Raw genomic sequence first — 20,730 nt, 5'->3', positions numbered from 1 at the left:
TAGGTCAAGGATTCACAATTTAGATCTCATCTGAATCCAGAGATCATGCATGAGTTCAAGGTGATAAGATGAAATCCTGTCACCATCTGGTGAAACAAGTCAAGCACTGCTAAACAGCCTTGCATCCATTGTGCCCAGGGTCCCTCCAACTCCCAGACTGTATAAGTTTTTAAAGTCGTATAGATAGATCTTGGCCCCGGGTGGGAAGTGAGACCCTATCTCAAAAATAACCAGAGCAAGAGAGGGTTAGAGGTAGTGCCTAGTGGTTAAGAATGAAGAAGGTTCTGAGTTCAAATCTCAGCTCTGCCCCACCCCCTCAAAAAAGCGAGCTTGCTTTTTTTCATGATTGGAGAATTTAGAGTGGAGATGCCCAGATCAGACCCCAAGGATCCACCTCTTTTCCACCTCCTTGGCAGAGCAAACTTTTGTTGATCAACATTATGATTGGCATTTGGGCCAGGGAACCACACACAGCTTACGAAGTTCAGGGTCCACTTCGCTTCAGATGTTCATTTGGGTATCCAAGCCTGCAAAATTTTTGTCAGCAAATTTTCATGGAATCGGGAAAAGAATGATTTTTGCTTTTTTAGACAAGAGTTTGGAGTTATTTCCGGCCTTCCTGCAAGTCATGAACTATATCATATGATGAGGGGAAAAATCTGACAGGAAGTGTAAACTATGAAAGAATAAGAAAGACATCCCTTGGTTTATTTTTTTCTGGAAGAAAGCTATTCATGATATTTCATGATATATTGAGGAAGAATCTAGAAAATAAAGGTGTGTGTTGGATGTCTGCTCTATTTGGGAGAAATATGTTGTTAATAAATTTAAAAAATCAAAACACAAATGGTTTCTACTTTTATGATAAGATTAATTTCATGTGACAGTTTTGAGCAGTAAATAGGATTATTTCTGTATGTGTAAGTCAGCTTGATGACCCTGACACTCAATTCACCATTATTTATTGAACAGATGCAGTGTACCCTGCAGTGTAAAGTCAGTGTATCCTGACTTTATTTCTAAAGCCAGCATCAACCCTGTAGCTGAATCCTGAAATCTTCACATGGTAGATGCACTCGCAGGCTGATCAGCAAGAATTAGAAAGCTTGCCTAATGCTTCCAGACCATACAAGCGCTGAAGGGAATCCAGCCCTGTCCCCCATTTTACCCTGTCCATGTCCCACTTACACAATGAGCAGTCATGTGCTAGTACCTAAGGCCCCAAGGAGAGTTCTCCCCTCCCCCCAAGCCTCTCCTTGCTATGACAAATGCTGTTCACTCTGGACATCTAGGTTACTGCCCTCTGCAGGGCAAAGCCCACCTGTCCTCCCCCAACCTCCTCTTGATTTGCCTTTCCACCCTGCAAAACATCGGGACACTACAAATGCTCAATTCCTGAATCAAATCTGTATCTACATGTGAGTAGGGCTGCTTTTACAGAACTGAAAGAAGAGAAGGGAAGTGAAATTTGGCTTCTTACTTTGATTTGCTTTCACTAGTTTCCTTTGATGCTTTGTAGAAATGAAATGATCTTCATGTAGAATAATTTCTCTATGTAGAAATGAAGATGAAAATACCAGTGTATGGAAATGGCACTGTGGGTCAAGTGGTAGAGTGCTAGTTTTGAACAAAAGAAGCCCAGTTACAGAGCCCTGGCCTAAAGTTCAATGCCCAAGACCAGCCAACAACAAACAAATGAACACACAAAGCAGTGTAGTATTGGACATGGATGCACATGCTGTCATGGCTGAATTCAAAGTAGGCATATGATCATTGCAGACAATGCAGGCAGAAGAGATAAAAGTTCAAAAAAATTAGCATGTGGGTTTGTTGTTACATATAACCACACTAAAATGTTTGGTCTGCACCTTTATAAAATTGCAAATGCACATTAGAGAAAAAAATTAGAGACCAAGCTTCTATACTTGCTGTGCCATTTTTGGCAGTGAGTCTGTGCTCTCTCCATCCACACCACTTTGCAACATGAATGTGTGTGTGTGTGTGTGTGTGTGTGTGTGTGTGTGTGTGTAAGTCAAAATACTTAAAAACAATTTTAATGGTTTTGAGATACATCAGAGTAACTGATTATACCAGAACAAAGGAATGGACTGTGTTGGCAGCATGTGTATTTGTGTTCAAACCTCATTCAATCTTTCAGGTGTTTTATCTATGAAATGAACATCGTTTAAAATGCATAGCTTAACAGGATTGAGTGCTTAATTAATACCTGTTACACCTGAAAGATTAACTGGGAATGTATCCTACAAATAACAGGAACATAAATGACCCATTATGGTTTACTAACCTGTATAAATACAATGGTTTGGTATTATTATTAATCAATCTTTCATCAATTAAAAGACTTTTGAGGATCCAGAAAATAAGAAGTTAGTTCTTCACACCAGCGGTCTATGTTGCTTTTTATTTTTCAACTTCAGTTTCAAATCTCTACAGAGTTTAAGCCATTGTAATTATGGTTTATTATGTACCTGAAGTGTTCATGAGCCAGGCACCAGTGGCTCATACCTGTAATCCTAGCTACTCTGGAGGATGAGAGCTGAGGATCTCAATTGGAAGCTAGCTGAGTCAGAAAAGTCCCCGTGATTTGAATTCTTGATTCTAGCCATTCTAACCGGAGTGAGGTGGTATCTCAATGTTGGTTCGATTTACATTACTTTTATGGCTAGAGGTTGAACATTTCTTCATGTGTCTATTGGCCATTCTTATTTCCTTTCCAGAAAAGTTTCTCTTTAAGTCTTTAGCCCACTTATTTATTGGACAGTTGTTTCTTTGAAGATTTGTTGTTGGGGGATTTAATTTTTTGAGTTCCAAGTATATTTTTGATATTGCTGGAGGGGATGTGGCCAGAAGGGAACCCTACTGCATCGTTATGGGAGTGTAAACTTACTCAACCACTGTGGAAAGTAGTATGGAGGTTCCTCAAAAGACTCCACATAGAGCTCCCCTATGACCCAGAAATCCCACTTTTGGGCATTTACCCGAATGATCACAAACAATACCATACTAAAGCTACCAGCACATTTTTATTGCAGCATTATTTACCATAGCTAAGATATGGAACCTACCCAGATGCCCCTCAGTAGATGAATGGATCAAGAAAATGTGGTCTATATACACAATGGAATTCTATGCCTCCATCAGAAAGAATGACATTGCCCCATTTGTTAGGAAATGGAAAGATTTGGAAAAAATTCTATTAAGTGAAGTAAGCCAGGCCCAAAGAAACATAGGTCCCATGGTTTCCCTTATTTGCAATAACTAATATATGTCTGAGACAAGCAGAAAAGGTCAGATAAGATGATGTTAAGCGAAATGTACCCCAAGATAAGGACACAAGTGGTTTTTTATTTCTTGCTATTGCTTCTAACGTATTTATAAGGTACCATGTGATTTTTTTTGTTGCTTTGTATGTCCCTCCCCCACGGTATAACCCCTGTTTTCTCTGTATTTGATGTTGGTATAATTTGTGGAGGGGAAGGGAAAAAACAAAATATTTAAAAAGGGATACAGGTTGACCCATTGCAACAATGAGATGTACAAGATGCTATGTTGAAAAATGAACTTTATAATTTAGGTGGGGTGGGGGGTGGGGGAAGTGTAGTTGTAGAGATGGGAGGGAAAGGATGGTAGGGGAAAAACAAAGGAGACAACAATGCTTGATAAGAAATGTACTCATTACCTCACTCATGTAACTGTAACCCTCCCTCTGTACAGTATTTTCACAATAAAAAAAACTTTTTAAAAAGAAAAGAAAAGAAATAAAAGAAATAAAAAATCCCTGTGAGACTCTTATCTCCAAAACCAGAAGTGGAGCTGTGGCTCAAACTGGTAGAATGCTAACCTTGAGCTGAAAGAGCTCAAGGACAGTGCCCAGTCCCTGAGTTCAAGCCCCACAGCTGACAAATTAAATTAAATTAAATGTTTATGTGCTTTGAATTTAATCACCATTGATGAAGAAAAAATGAAAATACTAAAAATATAAAATTTTTAAAATAAGTTGTGAAATATGAGGTAGCGGTAATGACTTCTGAACATGATCATTTGAGATGTTTATTGAATTTTTTCTGTGATGAAGAAGTGTGGCTGTTAATCTGAAAAGAAGGAGGAGATATGTCTGCATTTAGAAGCACATTCATAGGAGTTTGAGTTAGATCTGAGGGAAATCTGAATATGAATCTTGCCAGCTTGCCTATGCTCTTGGCTTAGTTCTAGACCTATTGGTGGTGGTTCTAGTTCTACTTGCTTTACACAATTAAGAGACTCAAAGGTGTTAGGTGATGATGATGATGACTTCTCTCAATTACCTTAAATCTGAATTTAATCCCACTCTCCTTTCTGAATGCCCATTTTGTGTTTGTTCTTGTCTCTTTTTTGCATAGGATTAACCAGTTCCCTGACCTCAGGACTCTGGATTGGGCTTAATAGTCTGAATTTCAACACTGGTTGGCAGTGGAGTGGGGGCAGTCCATTCCGATACCTCAACTGGTTACCAGGTAAGGCTCAGCCTGGCTGTTTGAATTAACCCAAATTTAATTCATCTGGACAGCACATAGACCTCTATCATCTTATTGTAGATCTCAGAGAGAAGAATTTGGAGGTGTCATTGAGCATCATTTATTTCTTACCCTGTTTTGAAATCTGTCAGATTGGAATATTCTAAAATCATTGCTGTTGGGATTAGCATTCTGGAATAAGGATCCTTCTGCTAGGATTGTCCTACAAGTCAATTCAAGTCTTTGTTTAAAATTTCACCCCATGTTTGCTTGGTTAAGGTATTGTATTTAATAGAAAATTGAGCTATGTAACTTGAGAGTAGGGATGGGATAGAGAAAGATGGGAGAGGACAATGGATGGGATGACATTGATCAAGATGCATTGTATAATCTGATTTCTGGATATGAAGGCTCTTGGTATAACTACTTAAATAAACTATTGGCAAAGTCTCACAAGGTACTTTCAACTTTTGTATGACTGACCTTGGAATCTTTTGTCCTAACTTTGTTTTGATTTGGTAGTAGTACTAGGGTTTGACTTCAGAGTCTCACGCTTACTTAGCTTGAGTGCTTGGCTTGCATTTTTCCACTTAAACCATGCCTCTAGCCCAAATTTAGAAGATAGAAGATAGAATATCAGACTTTTCTGCCTATCTGGCTTCAAACAGTGCTCTCCCCAAAACTGGTGTCTTGAACAGTCATCATTACGGTAATAGCCACTGGCACCCAGTTTGCTGTAAACTTTTGAAATTTTTAACATTCCACATGAAAGAACTCATGTACAACATATGTGTTCAGGATATGTAATATACAATGTTAGAGTACAGGATATACCTATACTCTATTACTGGACAACATTATGTTACTTGAATCTTGAAATGAATATCAGCTTTATTTTTTTGGAACTAAGAGAAGTAAATATTATTGTAAAGGAATATAACGTGCTTATTTTTTCCTTTTGTTTACATAGGTAAATTTCTTTTATATTAACTATTTTTATTATCTTTAAGTTGTACATTGGAGTTGCCATTCAAAAAAGCAGTTTATGAATACAGTTCCTCTTGATCAATGTCACCTCTTTCAACATTCTTACCCAACCTTTGTTACCCCCTCCTTCTCTCACTTTTCTTAATTTTTAGAATATGTATTGAATTTATGCCACTTATCAAAGCAGTTTATGTATACAATGCATCTGGATCTGTACCGTCTCTTCATCATTTGTACCCTCAAATATTTTTGAGTGAAGATCTAATTTGTCTGTTCCCTTACTCAAATTAGGATATTGAACCTCAAATTCGAGAATATCAGTTGACCTCAATCAAATGATTAGACAACACTAATCACTTAGTAGTGGATGAGAGTTTCTCTTTCATGGTGAAACACATAAGATAAACTGGGTAATTAAAAAATTATTCCAGATATGAAGATTTAATGTTCAACCATTTTCCTTCTAAGAGTTCACTGAGAATTTGGGGTTATTTTTGGTGGAGGTGTGGCTATGACAGTGAAATATTATGGGAAAGGAAAATATTTTCCTTATTAAACTAAATGTCTGGGAAACAGGTGCAATATTGAATCACTTTTTGAAAATAGTATGAGAGTATTTTGAAATTAAAATTAGAAATTTTGTTAAGCCGGGCGCTGGTGGCTCACGCTTGTAATCCTAGCTACTCAGGAGGCTGAGATCTGAGGATTGCGGTTCAAAGCCAGCCCGGGCAGGAGAGACTGTGAGACTCCTATCTCCAATAAAAACCACCAGAAAACCGGAAGTGGCGCTGTAGCTCAAGTGGTAGAGCACTCGCCTTGAGCTGAAGAGCTGAGGGACAGCGCCCAGGCCCAGAGTTCAAGCCCTACGACCGACCAAAAAAAAAAAAAAGAAATTTTGTTAAATACTATAAATTGTTTTTGCATCAGTTATGCAGCCAAGCCTTTCAATTGAACTTGTATATAATTAAGGAATGCATGTATCAAATTAAAAGAATGTGTTTGCATTGCAGATAAGGAATCCAATACATAATGACTGTTCAAGTAGTAAAGACCACTAATTGATACTTTAAGTTTGTGGTGTTATATCCATCAATAAATGTATAACATGATTTACTTATTAATGCATTAATAACCAATAGCCTTAAATAGCTATAGTTGTACCTTGAAAGGTTCTAGTACTTACCCTTATCTGTTAGTTTTCCTGTGATGTTGATCAAAATCTCAAAACATTGAAAAAATCTTTTGGGAAGAGAGAGAGGATCAGGAGTATGTTAGATTCTTGTCAAAGGGAGTGACATTGATTCATTAAAGAATGTAGTTTATTCATGCTCATTTCAAGTGTGACATGAACTACTCTTTGGCGATGGTTTTAAATCATGTATCAAGGTAAGAAACAAGCATGAAAAATGTAGGGTGTATCCATTGCACTAACAATATTAACCACTGGTAAGAAATAGAAGAGGGGTTAGTTTCTACAAGTATTCTTCAATGGGTGGACTTCAAGATATTCAGTATCTTAGTACTGAGAATCCAGTTATTTCCCTGCTTGCTTGCTTGCTGGCTTGCTGGCTGGCTTCCTTCCTTCCTTCTTTCCTTCCTCCCTCTTTCCCTCTCTCCCTCCTTTATTTTCTCTTTTTCTCTTTCTTTCCTTTATCCTCTATCCTTTCTTGTAACAGGGTTTAGACTCAGGCTTCCCTGGTCCTGTACCACTTGAGTCATGCCTCCATCCTAGCTTCTTTCTGGTTAATAGGATATGGAGTCTTGTGAACTTTTCTGCTCAAGCTGGCTTCTGACGGTAGTTCTCCCACTCGCAGCCTCTCAAGTAGCTTGGATTATAGGCATAAGTCACTGGTTCTTAGCTTCCCAATCATTCATTTTTCCATCTCTTCCCTCCAATTAGAGGAAGTTTGCCTGTATCCTAGCCCTCAAAATTAGCTTGAACAAGCTGGGGCTTCCACTCAGATTTTTGGCACTGTCCCTAAGTGTTTTGCTCAATGATACTGCTCTACCACTTGAGCCACAGCTACATTTCCCACTTTTCAGTGGTTAGCTGGAGATAAGAGCCTCTCAGACTTTTCTATCCAGGCTGGCTTGAAACATGATGCTTAGATCTCAGCCTCCTGAGTAGTTAGGATTATGGGTGTGAACTTAATGACTTTGGGTGTTTTTTGTTGTTGTTGTTGGTTATTGACAGGACTGTGGCTAGTTTAGAATAACTAGGTAACTCTGTAATACAAAATATAATCCAACTATTTATATTTTAAGGTCTAGCTTTATGTGCTGATGCTGGGGTGTGGGGATTATTTCAAAGAAGTCTACTTGTGTAATCATCGTTTTTGGAATTGGAACGATCCATCAATAAGGAAGCCAATAGGTCCCCATCATGTCTTTTGCTCTGCAGTCAGTCAGTGTTGATTTGTGAATGTGTAGCAAAAGGCAGAATGGGGACCCATTACAGCCCAAGGATGGATGGATGGATGGCAAAGAGGGCTGAGGGGTGCTGTCTGTGTGAAATGCTTACTGTAGTTCCACCTTAACTTTTCTGTGTTCTCAAAGGAAGTCCATCATCTGAACCCGGAAAAAGCTGTGTGTCACTGAATCCTGAAAAAAACGCTAAATGGGAAAGCCTTGAATGTGTTCAGAAATTAGGCTATATTTGTAAGAAAGGAAACAATACTTTGAATTCTTTTATTATTCCCTCAGGTAAGTGACCTATTTGACCTCTTTACATAAAATTACAACTTAATTATAATTGGATAACTCCAGAGGTTTTATTAATAGTTCGTGGGGGGATGTAAAGATAATCCTAAAAAATTTCTGTTAGTTGTAACTTTTATTGGTTGTTAATTTTTCCTTCAAAATATAGAGCAGTAGTTGGATGTTGTGCAAATAATTATCTTCTCTTCCCAGCCCTATAAGGTAGGTCTTATTTTTCAAATACTGTAGAAGAGGAAATAATGTTGATGGAATATACACCATTTACACCTATGAAAAAAGTGGAATCCAAGCCAGGAAATAATATCTAAAAGGGATGCTGCTATTATTAGCAATTGGTTTGGATTCTATTACTCTTCAGTGTCATATCTGACACTGAAGCTTTCAGCAGAATGGAATAACACATCCAGAATGTACAAATATATATATATATATATATAATTCCTACATAGGTTATGTAATCTATATAAATTTTGAGTAGGAATGTACTATGTAAAGTAGGCTTAGGGAAAAAATAGTTCATGATGCACTTTATTAGACTTTTATAGAATTAAACTCTTAAGTCAAGAATGAATTCTTAAGCCAGATATTGGTGGCTCACACCTTAATCTTAGTTACTCCGGAAACTGAGATTTAAGGCTCATGGTTCAGAACCAGCCTGGGCAGACAAATCTGAAAGACTCTTATCTCCAACTAATTACCTAAAAGCCAAAAGTACAGTTGTGGCTTCAAGTGGTACAGGTTAGCCTTGAGCACAAAAACTGAAGGACAGTGCACAGGCCCTGAGTTTTAGACCCAGTTTAAGCACGTGTGTGCACGTGTGCGTGTGCACGCGTGCGTGCGCGCATACACACACACACACACACACACACAGAATGAATTCTTCAAAATGAAAAGCAATTTTCACCATCAGCCATATTTGGAGAAGTCATTAATGTCTGACAGGTTTATTCCTTTATTTTTTTTTTTCTGCTTGAGAGGAGTTCTTTCCTCCTTGGCTTTGAAAAGCAGATTTATTTAGCTTGAAATATGATTGATTGGGCTGGAAATCCAAAGGGCACCTTCCTTCCATTTATATTGGTTGCTTGCATGTTTTAAGACATTATCTTGTAAGTGTTTGATGCCTTCTGACTGGCTGCATTATTTTCAGCTTGTGGGACAGTAAAATTAGATCATCCCACCAGAGGGCCTCAGAGATATGCCAATGCTTTTTGTTTTATTTATTTTTTTCTTTTTTCTGGTAACCACTGAAATGACACAGAATCTAAGTTTACATCGAAGGAGAGGGGATTTTTCTCTTTTTTTATTGTGAAAATACTGTACAGAGGGGTTACAATTACATGGGCAAGATAATGAGTACATTTCTTATCAAGCATTGTAGCCTCCTCCTTTGTTTCCCCTTCCCATCCCTTCCCATCCTCTCCCCGTCCCCCACCCAATCCTCCCCCCCACCACCAAAGTTGTAAAGTTCATTTTCGACATAATGACTTGTACATCTCATTGCAATGGGTCCACCTGTATCCCTATTTAAATGATTTGTTTTTCCCGTTCCCCTCCACAAATTATACCAACATCAAATACAGTGAAAGCAGGGGTTAAACTGTGGGGGAGGGACATACAAAGCAACAAAGAAATAATCTTATAAATGTGTTAGAAACAATCTCATGAAAGAAAAAACATTTGAATACATATCTTAGGGTTCATTTCCCTAACATCACCTTATCTGACCTTTTCTGCTTGTCTCAGACATATACTCGATGTTGCAAATAAGGGAAACCATGGGACCTATGTTTCTTTGGGCCTGGCTTACTTCACTTAATATAATTTTTTCCAAGCGGAAAGGGGATTTTTCAAATATGAATTTTTGTATTCTAATAACATAGCATGTGAATATATTCTTAAATTTTTACAGACGGTATCCTGAATCCTGGGTTTAAGCAACGATGCTTCAATCTCTGCTTTGTTTTTCAGTTTTTTTTTTTTTCCTGTACTGGGGCTTGAAATCAGGGCATTATGTTCTTGTTTCGCTTTTCTACTCAAAGCTGGTGCTCTCCTATTGAACCACACCTCCATTTCTAGCGTTTGCTGGTTAATTGGAGATAAGAGTTTCTTGGACTTTTCTGCTTGGACTGGTTTTGAACCACAATCCTCAGATCTCAGTCTTCTGCTTAGCTAGGATTACAGGCATGACCCACCAATGCCTGGCTCAAGCTTTACTTCTAAGGGAAAAACAGGAGCAATTCATTAGAAGAATACAAGGAAAGGTACTCTGTATTGCACATTTACTAAAACAGCACACTCAAAACATTTACTATTAAGCTTCAATATATAAATTGATCTTGATCTGGTAAGCATGTCCCTGTCTAAGCAAGGTAGTTAGGTAGATGGATATTTAGAATAGTAACTGTAAAATAGTAAAATGCATATATAATATATCAGCTATGGTTTCATTTTTTTTTCCTGACAAGCACTCATTACCTAACTAACACCAGTTTCAAGGGCATTTGGGGACCAATGTTGTGTGTTGTGCTCATCATCATAAAACATCTCTTACCATCACTTACTAATAGAATGAACCTGTGCAACATGCAATCAAAATTGGAGAATTTGACCACGATTATTCATAGCAATGATGAGAAGCTTAAGGATTGATTTACTTCAATAATAATTGTGTGGCACCTAATCATATACAAGCACCTTCTCTCCATTCTTTTCTAGTTCCAAACAGAGTGAGGCTGGAAATTTTAAATAGTTATTGATATTAATTAGTTTGTTTCACTTGGGTGGCTCTATCAGTCCTGTGTGCTATACCTTGCTTAAAACTACACATTGGATGGGAAATTCAAGTTTTGCTCTCTAAGACTCAACAACTTGTGACACTTTCTAGGAGTGAATGAATAATTCATGATAGATAGGATTACTGTTATGGCAATAAAGATTTGTTGATCACAAAATTCAGATAAACTTAGTTTATCATAGCTCCCTGCAATCTTGCAGTTATTTTATAAGTGCTCCCGTTCAGCTTTTGCCTGTATTAGTCTAAACACAAGCGAAATAGAAAATGTCTAGTCCATCCTTTGTGATTATGTATGCCAAAAAAGAAAGAAAAAATTATCTTCATGTTCCCACAGTTACGAACGGTTTTTCTTTCTGTGCGGAAAATGACATTTATGTATGTGGGAAATATTATTAGGATTTTAAAGAAATGTTCTCTCTTTTAAAGGCTTTCCAAACTCTTTATTATTTTCTAGAAAGTGATGTGCCTACCAGTTGTCCCAGTCTATGGTGGCCTTATTCAGGCTACTGTTACAAGATTCACCGAGAGGAGAAGAAGATCCAAAGAGATGCCTTGCGGGCCTGCCGGAAGGAAGGAGGCGACCTAGCAAGCATCCACACCATCGAAGAGTTTGACTTTATCCTCTCCCAGCTAGGATATGGTGAGAACTTTTGTGCTGCTGACAAGCTTGCGACTCCAGTCTTTTGACAGCCTCTCAAAAACAGAATCTTACTATGAACTTTAAGAAATGGAAATTGATCATGACCAATGTGAATTTAATTTTGACATATGTTCATCAGGGCTACAGAAGGAAATTTGTATAATAATTGAAAGCATAGTCATCACTGAAAGAAGACACCATTTTTTTCCTTTTGAATATATAGCAGATTTATGGGTCAAATTTCAATATTCTTTTTTCGTGTGAAATCTGTGTTGAAATGTCTGTGTTGAACTTGTCGACATTTAGTTTTCTTGGAATTACTCACATGGATGTGTGTGTGTGTGTGTGTGTGTGTGTGTGTGTGTGTTTTAAGTACCAGTATTATATCTCACAAGGAAGGTCTTTAGATGAACCACCTATATTAGATTTTCTTGTCATGATCAATCCAGCTAAGGTTGAAAAGGTGTTCAAGAATGGAAAGAATGGGACACTAGTTTTAGAGTGGTTAGATGTGGTACTAAGCCTTCTAAAGAACATTATGTCTCAATTTGGGATTGTATGTTCAAAAATACAGAGAAAAATCACTAACCAGAAATAAACTATAAATGAAATGAGTGGGTATTGCTTGTCTTGAAGAACAGGCTGAGAAGCAACATAGTGTAAGAGCCTGTCATGTAAGTATTGTGCAGTACTTGCTGTTCTTATGATTATCATTTGCATCCCCCACCAATGAGTCCATTGAGTAGCTGCATCTGCTCTTCATTTCTACCTGGCAAACCCAGAAATGGACGGTGGGAGGGAAGAAAAAGCTAGTTTCCTGACACAAGCTGATAGGGTGTGGGAAAGATAAAGCAATTAATAAATAGATATGATTAAAAGTGGTCTCTGACAAAAGATTACCCAAATGCCCAAACACTATTACTCAGAGAACCTGTCTCTGCGTGACTAATTTGGTACAGCTGGAGAAAGCAGCCTAGAAGCAGTGTCTTAGTTCTTCTATGTACATAGCCTGGGAAATTCAAGCTAAATAAAGATAACGTAACCACAACAGATATATCTGAAGGAGTGTTGCTTAAATTTACATCTGAAGACTAGTTACTTAAGCTTATTGTGGCATAAAAGCAAGTAAGCGTGCAAGTGAATCAATACGGGGTGGATTGATCGAAGATGCGAAGGGGTGACTCTACTTTCTACAAAATGGAATAGTTATAGGAAAAACAAGTATTTTTATTGTTATAACTACTTTGGGAAGCTTGGTGAATAAAGTGGTTAAATTGAGCTTGAAATTAGAAACCCTTCCATTTGGAAAAAAGAGTGATTAAAAGTAACATTTACCTGGCAGTATTTGTAATGTTATAAGTATTGTAATATAGTATTTATCTGATAAATATAATAATCTTGATAGAGATACAGAAAAGTTATAAAATTAAGAATATTACTTCCACATCAAACCCCCTTTTGTTAGCTAATTCAGATGACAGCTTTTATGTTCATCTTGGAAACATATTGCAAGAGGATAAATTGGAGCAGCTAACATAAGCTGTGATTCTATCAACTAACATAACTTCCTTAACTGACTTAAAAATAAGCCTAACAACTTGATACTAACATATTTTATGCTTTTGTAGGAGTAAAGATGGTGCTTAGTTGCTGGGTACTGGTGGCTCACACCTGTAATTTTCTACTCAGGAGGCTGAGTTCTGAAAATAAGGTTCAAAGGCATCCCAAGCAGGAAAATCCATGAGACTCTTATCTCCAATTAACTACTAAAGAGCTGGAAGTAGATCTATGGCTCAAGTGGTACAGTGCTAGCCTTGAGAATAAGTAGCTAAGGGACAGTACTCAGGCTCCAAGTTCAAGCCCTAGGACCAGAAAAAAAAAAGAAACAAAAGAAAGAATAAAAGAAGTTTAGGAATGATAAATCTATAAAAGAATAGGTTAGTGAGAAAAAAAGTATCAGGAACCCTTCATATTTTATTGCAATTGTGGAACTTAGGAGCTTCATTTTACATTGGTCTTTAACCCAAATCCTTGTGAGGTACAAGAGGTCGCTTGCAGCCTGTATTTGTTGCTCAGAGATCATGAGCTGCCAAGTGAAAGGAAAGAAAAGGGAACCATCCTAGATATGCATTCATGCTTTTGTGACCCTGGAAGCACCTGCTGGATCTGCTGTGCGGCCAGGCTAGGACTTCTGCAAAGCAGAAGCACAGCTGAGTGCAACTTTGAGGAGGAAGAAAGTTGGCCATTTAGTGGAATTCCTATGGGGTCTGATATCTTTCTCAGTTTTTACCAAACATCATCATCTTTACAATCCTCAGAAGTCTTTTTATTTTAGCATTAAAAGATTATCTATGAAGCATTCCTGATGGAAACCCGACTATGTAACATATAGATATTGAAATAAGTATGTGTGTACACACATGTATATATGTATATCTATATCTACACATGTGTCTATACATACATAATATATTTTAATTGTGCAAAGAAGTTACCATTCAACAAATCAGTTTATATGTACACTGCATCTTGATTAATGACACTGCTTTCACCATTCTCCATGTATATAATATATACTATATATAAACAATTTGATTTTATTTTGAAATGTTTATTTTTTTATTATTTTATTTTATTTGTGAACATACTGTACAGAGGGGTTACAATTACATGGGCAGGATAATGCGTACATTTCTTACCAAGCATTGCAGCCTCCTCCTTTTGTTTACCCTTCACATCCCTTCCCAGCCTCCCCCCTCCCCCCCAATCCCAATCCTTCTCCTTTCCCCCCTTCCTCCCCCCCCCCCGCACCGACGTTGTAAAGCTCGTTTTGGACATGACAACTTGTACTTCTCATTGTTGCAACAGGTCCACCTGTATCCTTAAACAACTGGTTTTTCCCCATCTCCTCCTCAAGTTATACTGACATCAAATATAGTGAAAGCGGGGGTTATACTGTGGGGGAGGGACATACAAAGCCACAAAGAGATAATCTTATAAATGCATTAGAAACACATGCATGAAAGAAAAAAACATTAAAATACATATCTAAGGGTTCATTTTCCTGACATCACATTATCTGACCTTTTCCGCTTGACTCATAGATATACTAGATATTGCAAATAAGGGAAACCATGGGACCTATGTTTCTTTGGGCCTGGCTTACTTCACTTAATATAATTTTTTCCAAGTTTTGGAAATGTTTATTTTTGCAGCCATGAAATCTTAGATCTTCAACTACTGTAACTTTGTCCCATTATTTATTGAGATATTTATGTCTTTTAAAGAAAAAAACCCCAATATTATGAAAAATTTAAATGACAAAATTCAATAGGGTTCATTGAATTCCAAAGCAAAATGATCATATTTCCCAGGTTTATGTGTCATTTTGAGTTTAGCCTTATTTGTTTCTTGAGTTTTGCTGGCATTTTCTGACATCTTAATGAAAATGATTATAAATTCACTTATAATTGTAGACTAGTAAATAACTGACAAATGCCAGCCAGCAGCCTACTTACTGATTTTATTTTTCAGTGTTTAGATTCTTTTTACCTCTATTGTAGTGATTGAACTTTAATCAAAACACCTGAACTGTTCTTGATAAACAACAGTAAAGTCAAAGTGGTTTTAAATTTGTTCTTTGAACATACTCTTGAAGTCATGGAAGTCATGTAGATTATATATGTAGGGTGGGTGGGGGTAAATCTGTATGTATCTGCACACATACAAGACACAATATTTCCAACAATATGATTGCATTTGGCATGGCGAAGTATTTGTAACAAAAAAGCACATCCCTGAGACCGGGAATAGTATGACTTTGACCTGAGTTTCTTTTTCCCAGCTGCCAGGAGATTTAACTTCAACTGTGCAACCGAAAAATTCCATTTCATTTACAATGTAAAGAAAACATTACACATGTAAAACTAACATCATAAATGTCATGGACATATGATTTTATAGCCTGTAGACAATATTAACACCCAAGAGGATTATCTTTTATGGCCCTTACAGTATCAAAATAGTTGTGTTGACAGAGCACAATACCTTCCTCTCTCGGTGCTCTGTTGACCTTTGGAAAGACACTGTTTGAAATTTTACTTTGTGACTTTCCCTTTCTATGTAGAGGTGAGTGATGAGTTGTGGATTGGTTTGAACGACATCCGGATGCAAATGTTCTTTGAGTGGAGCGATGGGACCCCCGTGACGTTTACCAAGTGGCTTCGTGGAGAACCAAGCCATGAGAACAACAGGCAGGAGGACTGCGTGGTGATGAAAGGCAAGGTGAGGCGAGGCGGCCGTGCTGAAGGTCACATGAAGGTCACAGGCGTGTCCCCTGCTCCCTCTTCTGTTCCATGCACGTGATGCTGACGTGCTTTCTACTCTAGGCAAGCTGGTATGCATCAGAGTGGAATCAAGCTCAGGGGTCAGTTTCGTAACTTTTTCTCAGTTGTCTAGCAGAGTCTAATTTTCAAGAAGATCACACAGGGAAAAGACAGAAACTTTTGGTTTAAGGATAAAATTGACTGATAAATGACACGTCTTGGTTCCTCTACGATATAATTGATTATATATTAATATATAACCTATCTATATAATCTATTGTTTTCTATTACCTGAATTTATTTATCATCTATCTATCTATCTATCTATCTATCTATCTATCTATCTATCTATCTATCTATCTATCATCTAACTATATTTTTCTATTACTAAATTTATTTCTCTCTCAGTGACAATGCACAATCACATATACAAATGCAAATTTTGTCTTCCGTTCCCAAGATAGTAAGTGTATCTGGATCCTAAACATTCATGTTCCACTCATCCTTCTGCTACCTCTACCTCCATACAGCTTCTTACCAGGGTATGCTACTTGGTTTCTTCTGTCTGTTCCTTGGAGACTATGTCCGCACGCACGCGCGTGCGCACAACACACACACACACACACACACACACACACACACACACATACACCACATACATACTCATAATCAAAGCTCTCTTTCTCTTTTCAACTGAGTGCCCCAAGTCACTGCAGACTCAGCTGGCCATGGACACATCATGGTTTCTGTAGCCTAGAACTTGCCCTCAGAGAGCATATATTTCTCAATAGCTTATATATGCTTTATTAATGTAAAGCTCACAGTGACTGAGAATATGAGGCAGCTGCCTACACACCTCCATAGTGTCATCATTTAAGAATCTATGTACATGCTCAGGAGTTCCTTTTAGAGTCTCTATGATCAGTGACTGGGAAATCATAGATGCAAGACATATTGGGAGGAAATCCCTGGGTCACATTATGCTTCCACGGAAAGTGTGAATTTACCTTTCCCTTATATAGATACCATTTTTTTCCTTGTGTTGACTTCTCTGAGTCATCACGGTAAGAGTCCAGCATCGGACTGTGGCTGTAGCTCAGTGGCAGTATGCTTGCCTAGCATATATGAGGTTCTGGACTTGGTCCCCAGCACTGAAAATAAAAGCACCAAACTTAAACACCAGAAAAATCATTCACTCATCATATGGCATTGTGGGAATGGGGGAATCAAATGAGGTCATGTACCTGAACCATTTAGAAACATGTCATGCCAATCTTTAGGTATCAGCATTAGAAATCCTTCTAATAGTTATTAAACTCAATCAAGGCTTGTTTGAGAGCAGGCAGCATCCATTCTACATTCCAGATGGTAGGTAGGCATCTCTTATTTAAACTTTCCAGATGGAAATGAAGTTTTCGTTGATTCGTTATTTTTTTGTGATCATTGATTTTTCTCCTATTGCTCTACAGGATGGACTCTGGGCAGACAGGGCCTGTGAGAAGCCGCTGAATTACATCTGCAAGATGAAATCACAGACCCGAGATCCAGGAGAGGTGGAAGTAGAAAGGGGCTGCCGGAAAGTGAGTATACAATGAACTTCATGATGATCAGTGCGCATCCTATGAAACTAGGAAAACTCAGGGGAAAGAAGAGGTTGGGAAGGGTAAGGGAGAATGATGCAAGGGCTGACATTGATCAAGATGCATTGTTCTCACACACTGACACGTGGAATGGTAACCCATTTGTACAACTGTTTAAAGATAATAAAAATGTAATAAAGCTGGGTATTGCCTGTAATATTAACTGCTCAGGACTGAGTTTCAAAGCCAGCTTGGGCAAGAAAGTCCATGAGACTTTTTTTTGCTTTAGTTATTTTTTTTATTGTGAAAATACTGTACAGAGGGGTTACAATTACATGGGCAAGATAATGTGTACATTTCTTATTAAGCATTGTTGCCTCCTCCTTTGTTTCCCCTTCCCATCCCTTCTCATCCTCCCCCCTGCCACCCCACCCAATCCTCCCTGCCCCCCCAAAGTTGTAAAGTTCATTTTCGACATAACAACTTGTACATCTCATTGTTGCAATGGGTCCACCTGTATCCCTATTTAAACGATTTGTTTTTTCCCCTTCCCGTCCACAAATTATACTGACATCAAATACAGTGAAAGCAGGGGTTATACTGTGGGGGAGGGACATACATAGCAACAAAGAAATAATCTTATAAATGTATTAGAAACAATTGCATGAAAGAAAAATAAACATTTGAATATATATCTTAGGGTTCATTTCCCTAAATGAGTACATTTCTTATCAAGCATTGTAGCCTCCTCCTTTGTTTCCCCTTCCCATCCCTTCCCATTCTCCCCCTGCCCCCCCAACCCTCCGCCCCCCCACCAAAGTTGTAAAGTTCATTTTTCGACATAACGACTTGTATATCTCATTGTTGCAATGGGTCCACCTGTATCCCTATTTAAACGATTTGTTTTTTCCCTTCCCCTCCACAAATTATACCCACATCAAATACAGTGAAAGCAGAGGTTATACCGTGGGGGAGGGACATACAAAGCAACAAAGAAATAATCTAGTGGATCAGAAAATATGGTATATATACACAATGGAATTCTATGCCTCCATCAGAAAGAATGACAACGCCCCATTTGTTAGGAAATGGAAAGACTTGGAAAAAATTCTATTAAGTGAAGTAAGCCAGGCCCAAAGAAACATAGGTCCCATGGTTTCCCTTATTTGCAATAACTAGTCTATGTCTGAGTCAAGCAGAAAAAGTCAGATAAGGTGATGTCAGGGAAATGAACCCTAAGATATGTAGTCAAATGTTTTTTTTCTTTCATGTGCTTGTTTCCATGAGACTTTTATCTCCAAATTAACCGCTAAAAAGTTTTTAAGCTGAAAGTAGAGCAATGACTCAAGTGGTAGCGTACTAACCTTGAGCAAAGTAGTTCAAGGAGAGCACCCAGGCCCTGAGTTCAAGGCCCCAGGACTGGTAGATAATAATAATGATAATAATTATAATAACAACAACAATAATAAATATATATAACAATATAAGAGATGTATAGTATTTGATACTGGATTGTTTTTTTGAATCAGTATATGCCTTTTTATTATGCTAGCCAATGTCTCAACTGTCAAGATCTTCAGTGACTTACTGTGTGAATGACACTGTTGTCCTTAAAATTTTCTTTGGGGATTCTTTACAGTGAGTATGTGGGCACGCACAGAAGCTCCTTTCAGAATGCCCCTCAGATTTGAAAACATAACAGGAGAACGAAATGATGCATAAGCTGGCCAGGGTGAGGAGACAGAGGCAGGTCACAAGAGAAGGTGCCACCCTGCAGTGGCAGGCTATGATCCCAAAGGCATCTAGAATGATGCCCATAGATGCCCATAGAACCTGAAGTGTTGACAGCTAACTCTTCATTGGTAACAGTTTTGCCGAATTTCTCCTAGTCGGGAGACTTTTTTGCAAATTCCTGCAATGGGACACCTGGACTGCAATTTATGCAGCTAGTCCCTGGTTGACAGCTGAATGTCACGCACGCCAATGGTGCTTCAACCTCACCTGTATGACACACAGTCCAGAATGCCTCCCAGCACATCTTATAGTTCCTGAAGGATAAGGCAAATTGTCAGTAAAACAGTTTTTGGGCTGGGCACTGGTGGCTCAGGCCTGTAATCCTAGAGATTCAGGAGGCTGAAATCTGAGGATCATGGTTCAAAGCCAGCCCAGTCAGGAAAATCTGTGAGACTCTTATCTCTAATTAACCACCAGAAAACCAGAAGTGGCTCGGTGGTTGTAAGTAGTAGAATGCTATTTTTGAACAAAAAACTCAGAGACAGTGCCCAGGCCTTGAGTTCAAGTCCCACGACTGAAAAAAAATGTATATAATAATTTTTGAAAGTTTAAAAGAACTATAAAGATAGTCTTGTAGGCTTACCATTTATCATTTTCCTGTTGGCTGCTGAGTTATTAATCTTCCTCTTTTGTCCTCTCTCACTTCTCATGAATAAAAATGAAGTGGGAATAAATTGTCTTTCGAAGAGTGTGCTGCTGTCCTTACCAGCATCTTAAAACACTCACTCAAAGACAAAGAATTTGCAAAACATTATTCCGTACTGGAAAATAAGCAACAAAGTAGAAAAGTGATAAGAGAAAAATTATAGGATATTAGATATAGGAGGGATTATAGCAATAATCAAATTACTTTCCTGATTTTTGCATTCTGGAAACTACTGTTTAGATGAACTATTACAGCTTGAATAAGTTATATAGCTTTGGTATACTGCATAACATCAGCAGAAGCAAAGCTGGATCCTGGGTTTCTTAGCTCTCGGCCACTATCTTTTACTTCTGCACACTTATGTACTCTTTGTCTAATCATATGATGACAAATGCTTCCAGATTTAATATGCATTCTGATACTTTTTATTTCTTTCTAGCATCTTTTTTTTGCGGGGGGGGGAGTAGGGGGGATCCGGTCGTGGGGCCTGGGCCTGGGCGCTGTCCCTCATCTCTTCAGCTCAAGGCTAGTGCTCTACCACTTGAACCACAGCGCTACTTCTGGCTTTTTTCTTTTTGCTTATGTGGTGCTGAGGAATCGAACCCAGGGCCTCATGCATGCAAGGCAAGCGCTGTACCACTGAGCCACCTTCCCAGGCCTGTCCCTGATATTTTTTGCTCAAGGCCAGTACTCTACCACTTAAGCTACAGCTCCACTTTAGCTTTTTTGGTG

The 20,730-nt window shown here is 38.2% G+C and overlaps 1 protein-coding gene across 1 annotated transcript in view; it reads left to right on the top strand.

Annotated features, from left to right (window-relative positions):
• Positions 1-20,730, top strand: part of Mrc1 (mannose receptor, C type 1) — an 80,388-nt gene that overhangs the window by 17,783 nt on the left and 41,875 nt on the right. The window contains exons 5-9 of the mRNA XM_013014757.1: positions 4,401-4,514; positions 8,058-8,204; positions 11,468-11,653; positions 15,780-15,937; positions 17,448-17,558. Coding sequence (XP_012870211.1) covers positions 4,401-4,514; positions 8,058-8,204; positions 11,468-11,653; positions 15,780-15,937; positions 17,448-17,558 — 716 coding nt within the window. The remainder of the gene's footprint in view (positions 1-4,400; positions 4,515-8,057; positions 8,205-11,467; positions 11,654-15,779; positions 15,938-17,447; positions 17,559-20,730) is intronic.

Source organism: Dipodomys ordii, unplaced genomic scaffold (genome assembly GCF_000151885.1).
Source record: "Dipodomys ordii isolate 6190 unplaced genomic scaffold, Dord_2.0 Scaffold24, whole genome shotgun sequence".
Lineage (NCBI taxonomy): Eukaryota > Metazoa > Chordata > Mammalia > Rodentia > Heteromyidae > Dipodomys > Dipodomys ordii.
Note: the sequence above shows the minus strand (reverse complement) of the source record. Positions and strands in the feature narration are given on the sequence as shown.